Here is a 16661-nt window from a genome sequence, read left to right on the forward strand (position 1 = left end):
GCTTCCCTTCCCTGGAAGACAGCGTCGTGGAGCTAGTGGATGCTGCAGAGCAACCCCCGGGCAGGGGGGAGCCCCATTGACTTGCCTTGGGGGGACCCAGGAATGGTGGTCGTGGGGGTCTGGCTGTTGGTATCGATGCCCTAGCATTGTGTGTATTTGTGTCTGGTTTTTTTTGTTTTGTTTTGTTTTTGCTGAGACCCAGTTTGAACTTTGCATTCATAGCGAGGAGTCTCTTCCAATCCAGGCCCTTTCCCCCCCCTCCATAACTACTTGTAGATTCACTTTATTTTATAATATGCAGAAGAGAAGAAAACGGCCATCCTTGTTTCTTTCTGATGGCTAACCTGGCGGCTGATTATATTCCCGCATCGTAAAAGAAATTGGAAAAAAAAATTAAAAACAAAAACCTGAATTCAATGGAATGCCTGCCTGTTGTTGGTCGCCTGAGCCTGGTCAGAATTGGTTATCGCTGGTCTCTTGGAAATGTGTGTTGTCAACCAATCTGTGCCGTGGCCGTGGTCCGGATAATTCGATCTGCAATCTGAGGAATCTATCCCCATCGCTGGCTGGCGGGATCTCTGCAGGCTCCCTGAGCTGGCAGGGGCTGTGAGTGCTGCACTGGTGGGTACCTTGGAGGTGGGAGTGGCAGAATTCACAATTGCTATGTTCAGAGATTGGAAGAAACCCACGAAAATGAGAAGATCTCTCCTGCTTGTATCCTAGAAGCATCAACAACCAAAATTTCAGAAGCAGCTCTTAGATGTGCAGTCTTCCTTTACCGGCACCAACTGGCAATTTGATTTCCTGAAAGGAATGTTGGAGGAAGAGGAAAATGAACCATTTGGACAAAGCTTTAGACTTGGAGCTTAGGGTCTCTCTTACTGCCCACTTGACAGGTGGGGTGGTGAAGGTTGATGGTAATTGCAGTTAGTGATGACCTTTAAAAAAAAAAAATCGCCTTCTAAAGCTTTTTTTTTTTTTTGACTCTTCAAGATAACAAAAGTCCCACATCAAATGGTTTTAATTTTTTTCCCCTTGCTTTGGTCATCCTAAGAACCTGTGTCTGAAAATAACTTGTATTTTTATCTTCAAGTTGAATGGCAACTCTTTCATTTCTCATACTCTGAAGAAAAAGACCCAAATTTACATTACCCAAGTATGCATTTTTTAATGGCAGTATGTTTCTTACCTCCATAAACATTATTAAATCATGAACTTTTACTTATAATGAAGATTTACCTTAGTCCTGAGACAAACATCACTGTAAAATCATCCCTGCTTTTTGAAGTTAAAAACACTAAATTTTGTAAACTCCAAAATTATGGAATTCAGGAAAATGGGTTTTAACGCCTGCTTTATATTTGCCAATGTTTAATGTTTTCTGGTATGAAGATTAAGCCGAATTTTTTTCCTATTCATTAATAACCCTTCCAATCTGCTTCCTACTCTGAACCTGAACTTAACATTAAGCATGGATAATAATTCACCACATGGAGGAATAATCAGGGGTTCATTCATCTGATCTTAACATGGATGTTGCTTGAACTTTGCCTATCTTTTGTACTATTGCTTGAGACTTCTTTATCTGGAATCATCTTTCTTGTATGAGTCAGCCAGCACAATTAACCCCTGAAGTACAGAATTACCCTGATCTTAACTTAGAAATCAAGGACCCATCAGTCATCCCACTCTCTGAGGGTGCCACCCATGGGGCTTTTTAGGTTCTTGGCTACTCCACCTCTTTAGTGAATTGGACTTGGATTTGGATCTCATTCATTTTCTCTATAGAATTTGATCCTGTGGAAACATATAAAATGTGACTCAGTGTTGTAGGCCTAATTCTGATACATACTGCTGATACAATGTGAGTTGTGTTGGCCTGCCTCTAAGGAGCTGTTTCTAATTTACCATTTTCACAGCTTCTTTAAATCCACAAGTTTTTCAGGGCAGTTAGTTGTGGACATGGAGTGTATTTTCATGTCCACTAAATCGCAGTTGTTTTCTTTCTCATGGTATCTACGGAGGCATCTCTTCCTATTGTCTGCAAACTGCCTGACTATTGTCCACTTTGATGGTCTCAGAAGGAAAAACTACTTAGAAATGTCTAGGCCTGCCCTTGCTTAAATTTAAAAGTGTGTGGTGATGACCACAGAATAATGGCTATATTTTTTGTTTTATTTTGTTTTTTTGGTGGGTCATGGTACTTGAACTCTTGGGCCAGGGCGTTGTCCCTGAGCTCTTCAGCTGAAGGCTACCACCCTACCCCTTGAGCCACAGCCCCACTTCCCATTTTTTCTGGTGGTTAATTAGAGATAAGAGTTGGGACTGATCCTCAGATCTCAGGCTCCTCAGTAGCTAGGATTATAGGTGTGAGTCACCTCTTCCAGCTAATAACAGCTATATTTATGACACAAAGCAAGTTTTAGTTCTTGATGTGTTTGTGTTTGGGGTTTTAATTGTTTTGGAGGATTTTTCTCATTTTTTGCTGAAAATCACCGGGCATGAAAAGCAATTAAGTGTAGTTCTTAGTATTATCAGCCTGTGAAATACAATGATCTGTGTATTTCTGTAATCACAGTATTTCAGCATCAGTGAGAGGAAGTGCTCTGTTTAAATGAATGGAAGTAATTCTCCATAACTAACCTCTATTCCTTTTGGAGCCCTGTTCAAGTGGAAGTAAAGGGAAGTACCATTTAAGTTAGGTTATTATTTCAAGGCTGAAACCTGAGAAACTGCTACATTGTGTATCTTGCCTCCTGAAGTGTTTATATAAGGCCTGACCTTACATCCCTTCCCACCATGTGCCTAGGCCCCTTACAGCAGCTTTCTTCCAGTTTATCTTTAAACTTTATTTTATTTCTTTACTTACTCTGTATTTTTTCTTGCCTTGAGTAAGCCCACCCTTCATTTTACTTTTGTGTGTGTGTGTCTGTGTGTGTGTGTCTGTGTGTTTCTTAAGCTGGTAAATTGTTTTTTTGGCAATACTTCTCCCCCACCCCCTTTTCAGCTTGGGCCTACATGTGCACTTGTTGTATTTTTGCTGACTGTGCATAAGTCTTTTCTACTTTTTGTGCTTTTTAGATGTTAATTTATTAAAGTTCCCCTTGTCGATCCAGTTTGTCTTTTTGTTCACAAAAGTTATATCCTTCATTGTGTCCACACCTAACTGAAGGAAGTAATAGTGTGTCATTAAAGAGCCCTTCAATTTTTCTAAATTACATTTGTAATGGGGAAGGTAAAAATGTGAATAAATGACCGGTCAGATCAACTTTTAAACATTTGGATAACTTGATGAGGATATTTTCACAGTATTTTGCATAATGTATGTTTGTGTGTTTGTGCGCGAGTGCGCACACACGCATGTGCATGCCAACCTTGGGGCATGCATTCATGGCCTCAGGGGCTTGCTTAGCTTTTTAACTCAAGGCTGCTGCTCTACCATTTGAGCCACAGCTCCACTTTCATATTTTCCTGGTTAATTGGAGGTAAGAGTCTTAACTGACTTTCCTGCCTGTGCTGGCTCTGGACCCCAGCCTCCTAAGTAATGAGGACACAGGCACAAGCCACCAGTAACTGGCTTCCCATGTCCTTTAAGGTATTTGGAGACCTTTGTCTCAAGGTGCAGTGTATTCTTTTGTCATCTTCCAAGTCAGTGTGGACATCTGAACTTAAAAGCTAAGATAATGTTTAAGTATCCAATGCAGTATTGGAAACATTGAAATTACAGTACGTCTAACTAGTGGAAAAACTTTAGAATCATAAAAATTGTATGAACAGTAGCCAAGTCTCTCTGTTTCCCACCTAGCCTTCAAGAATGGCTGATAGTGTCACAAGCTTTCATATGGCCAGCTAAGGCAAAAAGTAAACCTACCTTAACACTTCTGTGAATTGTAGCAGATTCATAACAGCTTAACAGAATGCAAATGAAACATTAAAAATTCTTTAATATGCTGCCCTCTAAGTGATCATTTTTATCATCATTTCTGTCTTAAGTTACAATACAACAAATTTTACCAGTTCATCAACTAGTAGGGTTCTGTGATCTTCAGGTGTTTGGTGGTCTGTCTTCCTCTGCATCTGGCTTTACCTGTGCATCCTGTCACCAAGACTAAACCTACACCCTGACTTAATGTCAAGTTTTTACCCTGCCTGTCTGTGTTAATAGTCATGTTGGCATTCCAGAAATTCTCATTAATTTTGGAAGTATTTTTAATCTTAGAAAGGAACAACTTTAATTCCAGAATGGAATCACATTAAAGCTCGCATGCTTCCTGCAGTTTCTACCCAGGTGTACTCCGACAGAATGAGGAGATGACAAGACACCTGTCTCTCTTGGGGCCCTTCCCGTCAGCCCTTGGATCACTTCGAATTTCCACCACCAGGATGGTTGCTTCTCCAGAGATTTCGCATTACAAGAGGGTTTTCCTTCTTTGTTTCTCAGACCTGGCCCTGTAGACGGGAAGGAGCCTGGACACAGTGACACATTCTCAAAGGCCCTGCAGAATCCACCATGGCTTATGATGACTCCGTGAAGAAAGAAGGTATGGCCCCTGACTCAGAGAAGCATTGCAAAGGGGGTTATCGCTTCAGTCCTGACAGCCCATGGATGTAGAAACCAGGACCGGGCACCTCAGCCTGGACTCCCAAGGGATGGTCCAGGGCACTGTTAAGACACTCTGCCTCCATCATCCCCAGACTGGGCCCATGGACACGAACACCAGGACAGGGATTCCAACACCAAAGTCTGAATTGAGAGTCTCTTAGCATACTGGGGTGATTCCCCTGCAGCACTCTTGGTCCCTGCCAGCTCCCGTGTGCAGGAGTCTGGGGATGGGAATCACACACTGGACTCCCACAGAGCAGTGCAGCACACGAATCATTATTCTTTTCAGCCTTAACCTCTGCAAGTCTGTCTACTGCCAGTCACAACTAAGAAACCATGTCTGAGGATGCACATTTGCGTAGTGTGGAAATACTGTTTCTTCAGGTTGGATGCTTACAGTTTGCAGCAGGTCATCAAGAAATATCCATTACCCTCTGGGTCTAGCCCTGGATTCCAGTGGACTCCCTGAGACATAGCTTTAATTTGGAAATGGGGTGGTCTCGCTGTCTTGTTACTTGCTTGGCCTTCTCATTGCCTTTCCCAAATACACCTTTGCTTTCCAGATTGCTTTGATGGTGATCACAGCTTTGAGGACGTAGGACTGGCCGCTGGTCGAAGCCAACGAGAAAAGAAACGCTCTTACAAAGACTTCTTAAGGGAAGAGGAAGAAATCGCTGCTCAGGTCAGGAATTCTTCCAAGAAGAAGTTAAAGGTATGCTCTAAACAGAATAATGTTTTAAACTGTGTCTTAACTGTGTTTCCAAGTATTGGAAGACAGAAATGTCTTTTTTAAAACCTTAAAAACTATCCCTCACATCTATTTTTATGATCCCCTGTCCTTTATTTTGTTCCCTGAAGTTAAAAATCAGAGAACAAGAATCATGCACAACTCTTTGCCTCCTCATCTTCTTATAACTCTTGCTCTTGTGTTGCAGGATAGTGAACTTTACTTCTTGGGCACGGACACACATAAGAAGAAGAGAAAGCACTCCTCCGATGATTACTACTATGGAGGTAAGGGCGGTAGGTGGGATAGGCCCATCTCTGGTTCTTGGAGTCGGGGTAGGGGAAAAGGATCCAGATGTTGCTGACTCAGTGGCCTATTTAACAGGACAGTGGTTCTTGTTCTGAGTGCCGATAAACCATTGTGAAGGAGGAGAGAGGTGGAGGGCTGGTATTTTGGAGGATTCAGCATAGAAGAACAGTCTTCATTTGTGATATACCAGGTACCAGGTTCCTTCTCCCCCCAACCATCCACTTATCTGTGCCATTGTTATCTAGCGCTATCCTTTTGCCAAATACAATCCTTGGACCCTCTGGCCCATGTCTGAGTCATTTCTTAGCCAGTGTATATCCACACTCACAAAACCAGTTTTCTTAGCTATATCTAACCTTTCTCCAGAAAGAGTTTGTCCTGAACAACAGAAACAAATGATACTTCATTAGTTCTAATCTAAATTAAACAACTACCCTTAATCCAACAGCTGTAGTCTGTTCTTCTGGGTGTGTTCTCTTTGGTTGCTTGTGAAGACTCAGCGAAGAGAAACAACTGTAGTGGCAAGAATGGTCTCAAGGTTCAAAGGCAAAATATGCCAAGCCAAGAAGTACATATGAGTGTCATCTCCAAACATTAGGAGCTAGAGAGTTCCCTCAAGTCATTCCTCTCGAGCCTCTTCCTCTTGTTAGCTGGTTGTTTTGGGTGAGAGAAAACGCTCTGGAGGTTGCTTCCTGTCCAGTTGACAGTACCTCTCTTGATTATTTCTAGACATTTCGCCTTTGGAATCATCACAGAAGAAAAAGAAAAAGTCCAGCCCGCCACCTGCCGATACAGCTATGGACCTGTTGAAGGCTATCACTTCCCCCCTGGCCACCGGCTCAAAGCCCCCCAAAAAGGCAGGGGAGAAGTCATCTAGCTCTTCCAGCCATTCAGAGAGTAAAAAGGAGCACCACCGGAAAAAGGGCAGTGGAAGCAGTGGGGAGCTGTCCCTGGAGGACGACAGCACCCACAAGTCCAAAAAAATGAAGCCGCTCTATGTGAACACAGAAACACTGACCCTTCGTGAGCCCGATGGCTTGAAGATGAAATTGATTCTGTCACCAAAGGAGAAGGGAAGTGGCTCAGCTGAGGAGGAGACTTTTCAGTACCCTTCCCAGCAAGCAGCTGTGAAGAAATCCTCTAAAAAATCAGCTCGGGATGAGCAAGGTGCTTTACTCCTAGGACATGAGTTGCAGAGCTTTCTGAAAACAGCCCGGAAAAAGCACAGGTCATCCTCAGACCCACACTCGTCTCCTGGCCCTGAAGGCTGTGCGTCCGACGCCTCCCAGTTTGCAGAACCCCAGAGTGCTAACCTTGACCTTTCAGGGCTTGAGCCCATTCTAGTAGAATCGGACTCATCCTCTGGCGGAGAGCTAGAGGCCGGTGAATTGGTGATAGATGATTCTTACCGGGAAATCAAGAAGAAGAAGAAGTCAAAGAAGAGCAAAAAGAAGAAGGACAAGGAGAAGCATAAAGAGAGGCGACACTCCAAGTCTAAGAGAAGTTCAGGACTGTCAGTGGCAGCAGCAGGAGAGGCACCCATGGCTGCTGGCCCTCCCCCCAGCCTCCCGTACACTGGAGCCTCTGCCCCAGCCCCTGCACCTCCTGCCCTCCACATGGATGGACACAGCGAGAAAAAAAAGAAAAAAGAAGAGAGGGACAGAGAGAGAGAGCGAGGAGAAAAGGTAAGATGGTTTCTGCGGTGGGGTGTGGTGCTCAGGAACAGGCCAATCAGCAAGTGAACTTGCTCGGCAGCTGAGGATGCTGCTGGCATCTGGCCAGGGTCAGGGGGTCTTTGGAATAAGTTAAAACGTAAAACATTGCCAGCGGCCAAGTCTGTCTGGTACAAACTTAAGAGCATTCTAAATTTTGTGTGGCTTTTCTTAATAGTGTTGTTCTCCAGTGGTGCTGGTCACAGTACTGAGAATACCATGACTACTTATTCCAACTGGTTCTTAGAAGGCGTTTATAGAAGGAGCATCCTGACTGCCAGGGCAGCTGAGAGCTGTGAAGAGATGTCCTTTGAGTTCATTTAGAGAGAGAGATTTTCAAAACTAGCACAATGGTGACTTATCAAACAAACCAAATGAGCTATGGCTTTATAAAAAAAGGACTTTCTGGGCATTTTCTCTTTTTCTCTTTCTGCCCCTCCCCCCCACTCGCTAGCTCTGGCTTGCTCTCACCATCCAAGTGTTTAGGCTCTATGCTTTGGTAGGGGCCAGGCTGGGTGGAGATGAACAAGACCACAGTTCTTGATTTCTTGGAGTGCTCACTGTCCATGAGGTCTGTGGGAATGAGAAATCAATTACCTAGGTTTGATTTCTTTCAATTCAAGAAAGTTTCCTACTATTGTGTTTTAAGGCAATGTCTTTAAGTGTTTCCTTAAAATAAAATAATAATAGTAATTAAAAAAAAAATAAAACAGGCACAGTGGCTCATGCCTGTAATCCTAGCTACTCGGGAGGCTGAGGTCTGAGGATCGTGGTTCAAAGCCAGCCTGGGCACTAAAGTCCGGTCTCTTATCTCCAGTTAACTACTAGAAAAACAGAAATGGGCCTGTGGCTCAAGGGGTAGGGTGGTAGCCTTGAGCTTAACTGCTCAGGGACAATACTCATGCCCAGAGGTAGGACGGTAGCCTTGAACTGAAGAGCTCATGGACAGCACCCAGGCCCAGAGTTCAAGCCCCATGACCCACAAAAAATAAATAAATTTGGGGACTTTCATCTTTGAATCATAGAAAGCCTACAACTTAGCAGAACCATTGGAACGTAGATTTGGAATTGTGTATCTTTGTTTAATACGTGAAATGTGTAAATAGATCAGAAATGAGCCCAGAGCAAAAAGGTTGTAGAATGCTACTGGGGTAATTGTGGGGGAGACGCTCTCCCACCATCCCTCTGTGAAGGCATCCTGTATTTCTTCTGATCTTGGAAACTAAGCCCCATCAGGCCTGGTTATGTGCTTGAAGGAGAGATAAAAGAGGTGGCACTTGCGTTGGAGGAGAAACAGAAGGGCAGAAAAAGACAACTTCATATAACTTCGTGTCATGCTAAAGGGCTGCAGACCTCCCATGAAGCATGAGGAAAGGGTGAGGTGGTATGGATGTGAACACACAGGGTGGACTCTTGGTGGGGAATCTGGACTAACGCAAAAAAAGAGAAAACTGCACGGCCTGATGAAGAGTAGCTGTTACTTTTTGTTTGTATCGCACATGCAGCCTTTTGTTTGAGTCCTGCCTTCTAAGCAAAGGTATGATCATATCTTGATTTCCAATGGGGGGTCATCCCATCAGAGTGGATCCATATGATGGTTTTTCCATCATATTTCAGGAGGAGAACACAGTTAGATCGCAAACAGCCCATTCACTATCACCCCAAAAGTGTCCTGTCGTGTTGCTGCTTTAGAAATGTGCCCAGAATATGTACAAGTCCTCTAAGCAACCTAAGGCTGGCTCAGGTGGTGAGGACCTGGCACACTCCTGCATTGTTGATCTACTAATAAGACATACTTAGACTTGTGATCGTATTACATAAGGTTGGACTCTCTCTCGCTCTCTCTTTTTTCTCTCTCTCTTTGGCAAACTTGAGGTTGAACATCAACAAATGGTAAAAATTAGCCACCATCTATTGATGCCTGCCATGTCCAGACTTCCATAGGCATATGACATGGGATTATCAGTCTTGGTTGAGAGTATCATTAGCCCCATTGACATGTGAAGCGAGAACTTTAGTACAGATTTCATTAACCCCATTCCTGAGATCTTTCTTTGCCTTTCTGAAAGTTTAAGACATGGTTACTCGGTGCCCTGGCAAAACTCAAACTAGATTCTAGATCAAAAACCAAAGCTGAGCATGATGGCACATACCCGTAACCCCAACACTCTGCAAGCCAAGGCAGGAGGTTCGGGATCAGTTTTAGGCTATACAGTGAGATGCTGTCTTAAAAGAGGAAAGAAAGATAATGAAGAAGGGTTTCGAGAAAAGAAAACCAACTCACTGTCCTGGAATATGAAGTTGGTTTTAGTGAATGTAAAGATTGATTGTTCTTTGTTTGTTTGTAATTTAAGAAGTAGACTTTAGTAAATGGTACAAAGCTTGTCTGAAGAATTCAGCAGACTGCTGCTTACTATGTCCCCTGAGACTGTGTGCTCCCCCCTCCTGTTTGCTCCTTTGTACAGGGGGATTAGATTCCGTTATGGGTACATGTCATACCTTAGCACAGGGTGTAGCTTACAACCTGGCTAATGTTACAGTCACTGTTGCTTACATCTTATAATTCTGCAAAAGCAGAAAATGTACTTGAAAACTACTCTTTTTCTATATTAAACCAACTTGACAAGGAGACTGTTTATGCATCTAATACCGTGCAGCAGCGTTATACTTGACTTTAAGAAAACAGACTCTGCCAGATCTCATATATTGGAAAACAGAAGAAGTAATAAAGTCTTCCCCTGCCCTCCCAGTCCTAGGACTTAAACTCAGGGCCTGGACACTGTCCTTGGACACTTTACTCGAGGCTAGGCACTCTGTCACTTGAGCCACAGCACCACTTCCAGCTTTTTCTGTGTACGTCATACTGAGGAATCAAACCTGGGGCATCGTGTATGCTAACACAAGGCTAAGCTCCTGGCCCGAAGTAAAGTCTTTAAGAAGTAAAAGCAAACAAAGGTGATGCTGTGGCTCAAGTAATAGAATGCTAGCCTTCAACAAAAGAAGCTCAGGGGTAGAGCCTAGACCCAGAGTTCAAGCCCCAGGACTGGCCAAAAAAATAAAAAGCAGCAGCAGCAAAGCCGATATTGTAATATGAGCTTCCTTCAACTCATTGGAGTGTTTCCTGGTCAGCAGGGAAGGAATATTGTGACTGTCCAGGACCTCTGTTTCCTGGCTGATACTCCACAACCTGAGCCATGTCTCCAGTCTAGCTTCTTTGGTGGTTATTTGGAGATGATGTCTCTTTGACTTTTCCGCCTGGCCTGGCTTTTGACCTCAGATCTCACTCTCCTGAATGGCTAGGGTTATAGGTGTGAGCCACTGGCTTATGGCATTCCTTTACAGCCTCTTCTTACAAGGGTGTGGTAAAGACAGGTGAGGTAATGCCACTTCATCCCACACCATTCTGACACCTTGTTATTCATTCAGTACAGATTTATGTAGCACTTACGTAGTCCCAGATATTTTTCTGGAGTCAAAGATACAAAGAGAATCAAAGTGCAGTCCCTGTCATCAAAAGAGTATTGGAGCTGGGCAGGGTGGCTCACGCCTGTATTCCTAGCTACTTAGGAGGCTGAAATCTGAGGATCACAGTTCAGAGCCAACCCGGGCAATATAAAGTTTAGAGACTCTTATCTCCAATTAATCACTAGAAAACAGGAAGTGGGAGCCAGGAGATTAGCCTAGTAGTAGAGTGCTTGCCTAGCACGCACGAAGACCCAAGTTCAATTCGTTGGTACCACATACATAGAAAAAAAACCAGCAATGGTGCTGTGGCTCTAGTGGTAGAGCTCTAGCCTTGAGAAAGCCCAAGGACAGTGCTCTGAGCTAATGGCCCAGGACTGACAAAAAAAGAAAAGAAAAAACAGGAAGTGGGACTGTGGCTCAAGCCTGGACTATGCAAAGTCATGATATTTATCTCCAATTAATCACTAGAAAACAGGAAGTGTGGCTCAAGGGTAGGGCAGTAGCCTTGAGCCGAAGAGTTCAGGGACAGCACCCAGGCCAGAGTTAAAACCCTATGACCCCCCCCCCCAAAAAAAAGGGTATTGGGTCTCTGGTAAGAGAGACTGGCAAGTAGTCCATGTGTTGGACTTCCCAGAATGCCAAGGGAAACGTGGAGACCAGGCTAGAATAGGCGTCCTTGCAGAAGTACCTTCTGAACCAAATCTTAAGGCCCTGTGGGAAGTACTAACTGGAACAGGAGCTGGCACTTCAGTCAAGGAGTAGAAAATATACATGAAGACACAGGCCTGAGTGTCTTGAAGCTCAGAGGACCACTCTTAAGAATTCATTGTGTCTAAATTGAATCCAACAGAAAGTTAAAGGTGAAATACATAGAAACTATCTAGGAAAAGCAGACTTATACATTTAAATCCTGTGTTTGATTTGAAGGTAAAGACTTCCTTCCCTTTCTCTCTCTCTCTCTCTCTCTCTCTCTCTCTCTCTCTCTCTCTCTCTCTCTCTCTCTTTCTCTTTCTCTCTCTCTCTCTCTCTCTGTGTGTGTGTGTGTGTGTGTGTTTCTCCATTGCTTGAGCCCACAATTGGTTAGACCACATAAACATTCAGAGGTGTAGAGCTGCTAGAAGTTAATAAAGGGGATACAGCTTCTAGCACTCCTCTAACAACCCTAAGCAAGACTAGCTTACCAGTAAGAATACTTCAAATATGTATGTATTTTACTATTTAAATGAATGGCTTGTTGCTATTTTCTTTGTCTCATTTAGGCCAGCCAATTTTACCCTATTCTCTTTGTTTCTCTACTCTCTTTCTCTTTTTCTTCTTCCTTTTTCTCTTCCTTTCCTTTCTTTCTTTTTGACATACCAATACTGAGGTTAGCATTCAGGGTCTTGAGCTCTATCTTGTTTTTTTTTTTTTTCACTCAAGGTTGGTGCTCTATCATTTGAGCCACAGCTCTGTTTCTAGCTTTTTGCTGGTTAATTAGAGATTAGAGTTTCACAGACATTTCTGCCCAGACTGACCTTAATAAGTACAATCTTCAGATCCTAGCTTCCTGAGCAGCTAGGATTACAGGAGTGAGCCACCGGTGCCAGCAAATTCTTGGGGTGGGGGTGGGGGACAGAGGAGGTTGGTTTTTCTAGATTTATAGGGGGTTTTTTTGTTTGTTTGTTTGTTTGCCAGTCCTGGGCTTGAGCTCAGGGCCTAAGCACTGTCCTTGGACTTTCTCAAGGGCAGAGCTCTACCACTTGAGCCTCAGCACCACTTCTGGCTTTTTTCTATGTATGTGGTACCGAGGAATCGAACCCAGGTCTTCATGCATGCTAGGCAAGCACTCTACCACTAGGCCAAACTCCCGGCCCTAGATTTATAGTTTAACATGGTTTCTATTATATCTGAAATATTTCAGGAACTTTCTTCTTTCTTTTTTTCTCTCTCTCTCCTTTTTTGGGGGGAGGGGGGTGGGGACTCGGTCAGTCGGTTGTGAGGCTTGAACTCTGGGCCTGACCACTGCCCCTGAGCTCTTCACCTCAGGGCTAGCACTCTACAGTGATGCTTCTGATTTTCTGGTGGTTAATTGGAGATAAGAATCTCATGGACTTTAGTGCCCAAGGCTGGCTTTGAACTACAATCCTCAGATCTCAGCCTCCTGAGTAGCCAGAATTCCAGGCGTGAGCCATCAGTGCCCCACTTTTTTTTTTGTAAAGACAAATTCCCACATGTATCCCAGACTGGCCTTGAACTTGAGATCCTCCTGTTGTATCTCCTGGGTGCTAGGATTCTTTGTCCCCAAAACTAGCAGGAAGCTTGTATAACTTCATTTTTGTAGCACATAGTTTTATTTTTAGAGTGCAGCAAAACTGATAAGAAAGTACAGACATATCCCATATACTTCCCCATACCGCCACCCCCCCCCCACACACACACTCACACTCTTCTAGCCTTCTCCATTATCAGCATCCCTAGCAACCACATTTGTTATGGCTGAGTAGTTTACGTGGAGTGTGTTCCTGGGCTGTCCACTCTGTGGATTTGAACACTGATGGGTACCTCCTAGTTTAGGATCATACAGAGCTTTTCATTGCCCTGAAGATCTTCTCCTCTATTGGCCACTCATCTTTTTCGTTTTGTCTTTTCATCCTTGTGCATAGCCTTTTCAAATTAGCTTCTGTCATTGTAACTGTATTTAGGTTGCCTTCATATCTTTTCATGTCTTGATCACTCAGTTTTTCTCTCAGCTCTGAGTAATATTCCATTGCCTAATTGTTCCACAGTTCATATATTTACCAGCTGCAGAACATCTGGGTTGCTTTCAAGTTTTGGGGGCTGAATAAAGCTGCTATAAACATCAATGTAATGGTTATGTAAAGATGAATTTTTCTATTCTTTTGGGTAAAAACCAAAACAAAGGACTGAAGGATTGGACTGTCTGGCAAGGCAAGGTTTCTTTTTTTTTTTTTTTTTTTTGCCAGTCCTGGGCCTTGAACCCAGGACCTGAGCACTGTCCTTGGGCTTTCTCAAGGTTAGAGATCTACCACTTGAGCCACAGCACCACTTCTGGCTTTTTTCTATGTATGTGGTACCAAGGAATCAAACCCAGGTCTTCATGCATGCTAGGCAAACTCGGCCAAACTCCCAGCCCCAAACAAGGTTTCTTTTTATAAGAAACCTTCAGTCTTCCAGACTGCCTGAACCATTTTGCATCCTCACCAGCAGTGAATGTGAAGGTACCATACCCTCATCAGAGTTCATTGTCATCATTCTGTATTTTAGCCATTCTCAGTGTAATTTGCATTTTCTCTTTCATGTTAGTTTATGATCTATATGTCTTCCTTAGAGAATGCCTTTTGCATTCCTTTGCCATTCAAAGTTTGTTTCTCATGATGGTATTGGGGCTTGAACTCACAACCTGGGTGTTGCCCCTTAGCTTTTTCACTCAAGGCTCTACCACTTGAGCTCTAGCTCCACTTCTAGTATTTTGGGGGCTAAATTGGTGATGAGTCTCTTGGACTTTCCTGCCCCACAGACTTCAGACTGCAGTCCTCAGATCTCAGATGCTTGGGATTATCAGCTAGGATTACAGGCATAAACCACCAATACCCAGCTTAGTTTCATGAATCTTAAAAGTGATCAATTAATCTCTGGGTCACAATTTTTTCCTGAATCATCTACCAGCAGTTTCGTGTGTAGTTATGTCTAAGTCATTCATTTTGAGAGACTGTTTTCATGAAGGATGTTGGAAGTTGTTAGATCTCTCTCTCCTCTCTTTTTTTTTCTCTTTTTTTTTTTTTTCTCTCTCTCTCCTCTTTTTTTTGTAATGCCCAATCTCCAGTCTGTGGATATCCATTTGTTCTAGCACCATTTGTTGACTAGACAATTTTTCCCCATTGTATTACTCCTTTGCTTCTTAACCAAATGCCAGGTGACTAGATTGATTTGGGTCTGTTTTTAGGTCCTCCATTAAAATTGTTGGGTTTTGTTTGTTTCTTTGTTTTGTGTATGTTTGTTTGTTGTTTTTTGGTCTGTCATGGGGCTTTGAACTCTGAGCCTAAATGCTGTCCCTCAGCTTTTCAGTTCAAGGCTAGCGTTCTACCACTTGAGCCACAACTCTACTTCTGATTTTCTGGTGGTTAATTGAAGATAAGAGTCTCAGGACTTTCAAGCCTGGAGCCTCTATCCTCAGATCTCAGCCTCCAGGGCTGGCTCCGAGCCTCATCCTCAAATCTCAGCCTCCAGAGTAGCTGAGATTACAGGCATGAGTCACCAGCACCCAGCTTGTTTGTTGTTTTGTTTTGTTTTTCTGAGTTCCATACTGTCTTGATCACTGTAGCTTTACAATAAGTGTTGAAATCAAGTGGTGTTTCTCCTTTAATTTTCTTCAGTGCTGTGCTATCCTGGGTCTTCTGTTTCTCTACAGAAATTTTAGAATCAGTTGTTTTCTACAAAATGGCCTGCTTATCTCTTTTAATGGCTCATCTGATAAGGTCAGGGCCAATCAGGATATTCTCCCTTTAGACTGACTCAGATTCAACCCACTAGGAATCTTAATGACCGCTGCAAAATCCCCTTTGCCTTGTAACGGATTATTATCCTAGGACTAATGACCTTTGTGTTCAATAGTCTTATGCATGTGTAAGTTGAGGACATGTCCACCAGGGAGCAAAGTCATGGGAGCCACTATGCAATTACATATAGACTAAGAGTAGGAGAGGAGCCCAAAGGCATAACTCCTCTGAACATCTGAAATACCACTACCATGGGCCGGGAATTTGGTCTGGTGGTAGAGTGCTCCCCTAGCGTGCACGAAGACCCGAGTTTGATTCCTCGGTACCACATACATAGAAAAAAGCCAGAAATGGTGCTGTGGCTCAAGTGGCAAAGAGCTGGCCTTAAGGAAAAAGCACAAGTACAGTGCTCAGGCCCTGAGTTCAGTCCCCAGGACAGGCAAAAATTAAAAAATTTAAAATAAAATAAAATACCACTATCAAAACAAATTCCAGGAAATGGAAACATGCATCTTGTTGTTGATATTGTTTATACTTCGGGTTTTTATTTATTTATTTTTTTTGCCAGTCCTGAGCTCAGGGCCTGAGCACTATTCTTGGACTTTCTCAAGGCTAGAGCTCTACCACTTGAGCCTCAGCACCACTTCCGGCTTTTTTTTGTATGTATGTGGTACCAAGGAATCGAACCCGGGTCTTCGTGCATGCTAGGCAAGCACTTTAACCACTAGGCCAAACTCCCGGCCCCACTCATAGTTTTTAATATACACTATGTAAAAATCTGGGTAGGAACCAGAGCAGGAAAATGGGAGAAAGCAAAGGAAGGGATGACATGGTCCAAGAAGCATTACGTTCCTTACCTAACTTACAGAGTCGTAACTCCTTTATCTGATTCCTTATTAACCATGGGGCCATCTGAAATTCTTTCTTCACACAAAAATAACATCATTGGGTACCTCCTGAAGTGTAAAACGCTGCTGGGTGACTCCCGCCTTGGTCTTGTCCAAAGATTTTTGTGTCCCTTAGCCCCTGTGCTAGAGATGGAACCCAGGGCCTTTCACATGCTAGGCAAGTTCTCTGCCCCTAAGCTATATCCACAGCCCTCCGACTTTTACTTCGAGGGAAACTGAAGCTCAGGAAGATGAAGCCACTTGCACAAGTCTTAGTCATTTATGGTTGGATTCTAACTCAGCTCTGTTGATCTCTACTTTACCACCTTTCTTTTCCTTTCTGTCTAGTCTGCTTGCTCCCTGTCCCTGGAGCAGCCTCCAGATACTCTTTTCCTTTTTCCCTTGCTCTTCTCCAGTGTATTTCCATAATCCTGAGTGTTGGAAATACTGGAACTGCTTCTT

General features: G+C 43.4%; 1 protein-coding gene across 3 annotated transcripts in view; it reads left to right on the forward strand.

Annotated features, from left to right (window-relative positions):
- Hmgxb4 (HMG-box containing 4) overlaps nucleotides 1-16661 on the forward strand; it is a 32095-nt gene that overhangs the window by 566 nt on the left and 14868 nt on the right. The window contains exons 2-5 of one of the 3 annotated variants that reach the window (XM_090328590.1): nucleotides 4442-4541; nucleotides 5167-5315; nucleotides 5539-5617; nucleotides 6369-7324. In XM_090328590.1, the coding sequence (XP_090184716.1) occupies nucleotides 4511-4541; nucleotides 5167-5315; nucleotides 5539-5617; nucleotides 6369-7324 (1215 nt within the window). In that variant the 5' untranslated portion in view covers nucleotides 4442-4510. Of the gene's footprint in view, nucleotides 1-4441; nucleotides 4542-5166; nucleotides 5316-5536; nucleotides 5618-5714; nucleotides 5830-6368; nucleotides 7325-16661 lie in introns of those variants that run through there. The other 2 variants (XM_090328592.1, XM_090328591.1) reach the window with 2 other exon arrangements.

Source organism: Megascapheus bottae, chromosome 2 (genome assembly GCF_031878675.1).
Source record: "Megascapheus bottae isolate mThoBot1 chromosome 2, mThoBot2.hap1, whole genome shotgun sequence".
In the NCBI taxonomy this organism is placed as follows: domain Eukaryota; kingdom Metazoa; phylum Chordata; class Mammalia; order Rodentia; family Geomyidae; genus Megascapheus; species Megascapheus bottae.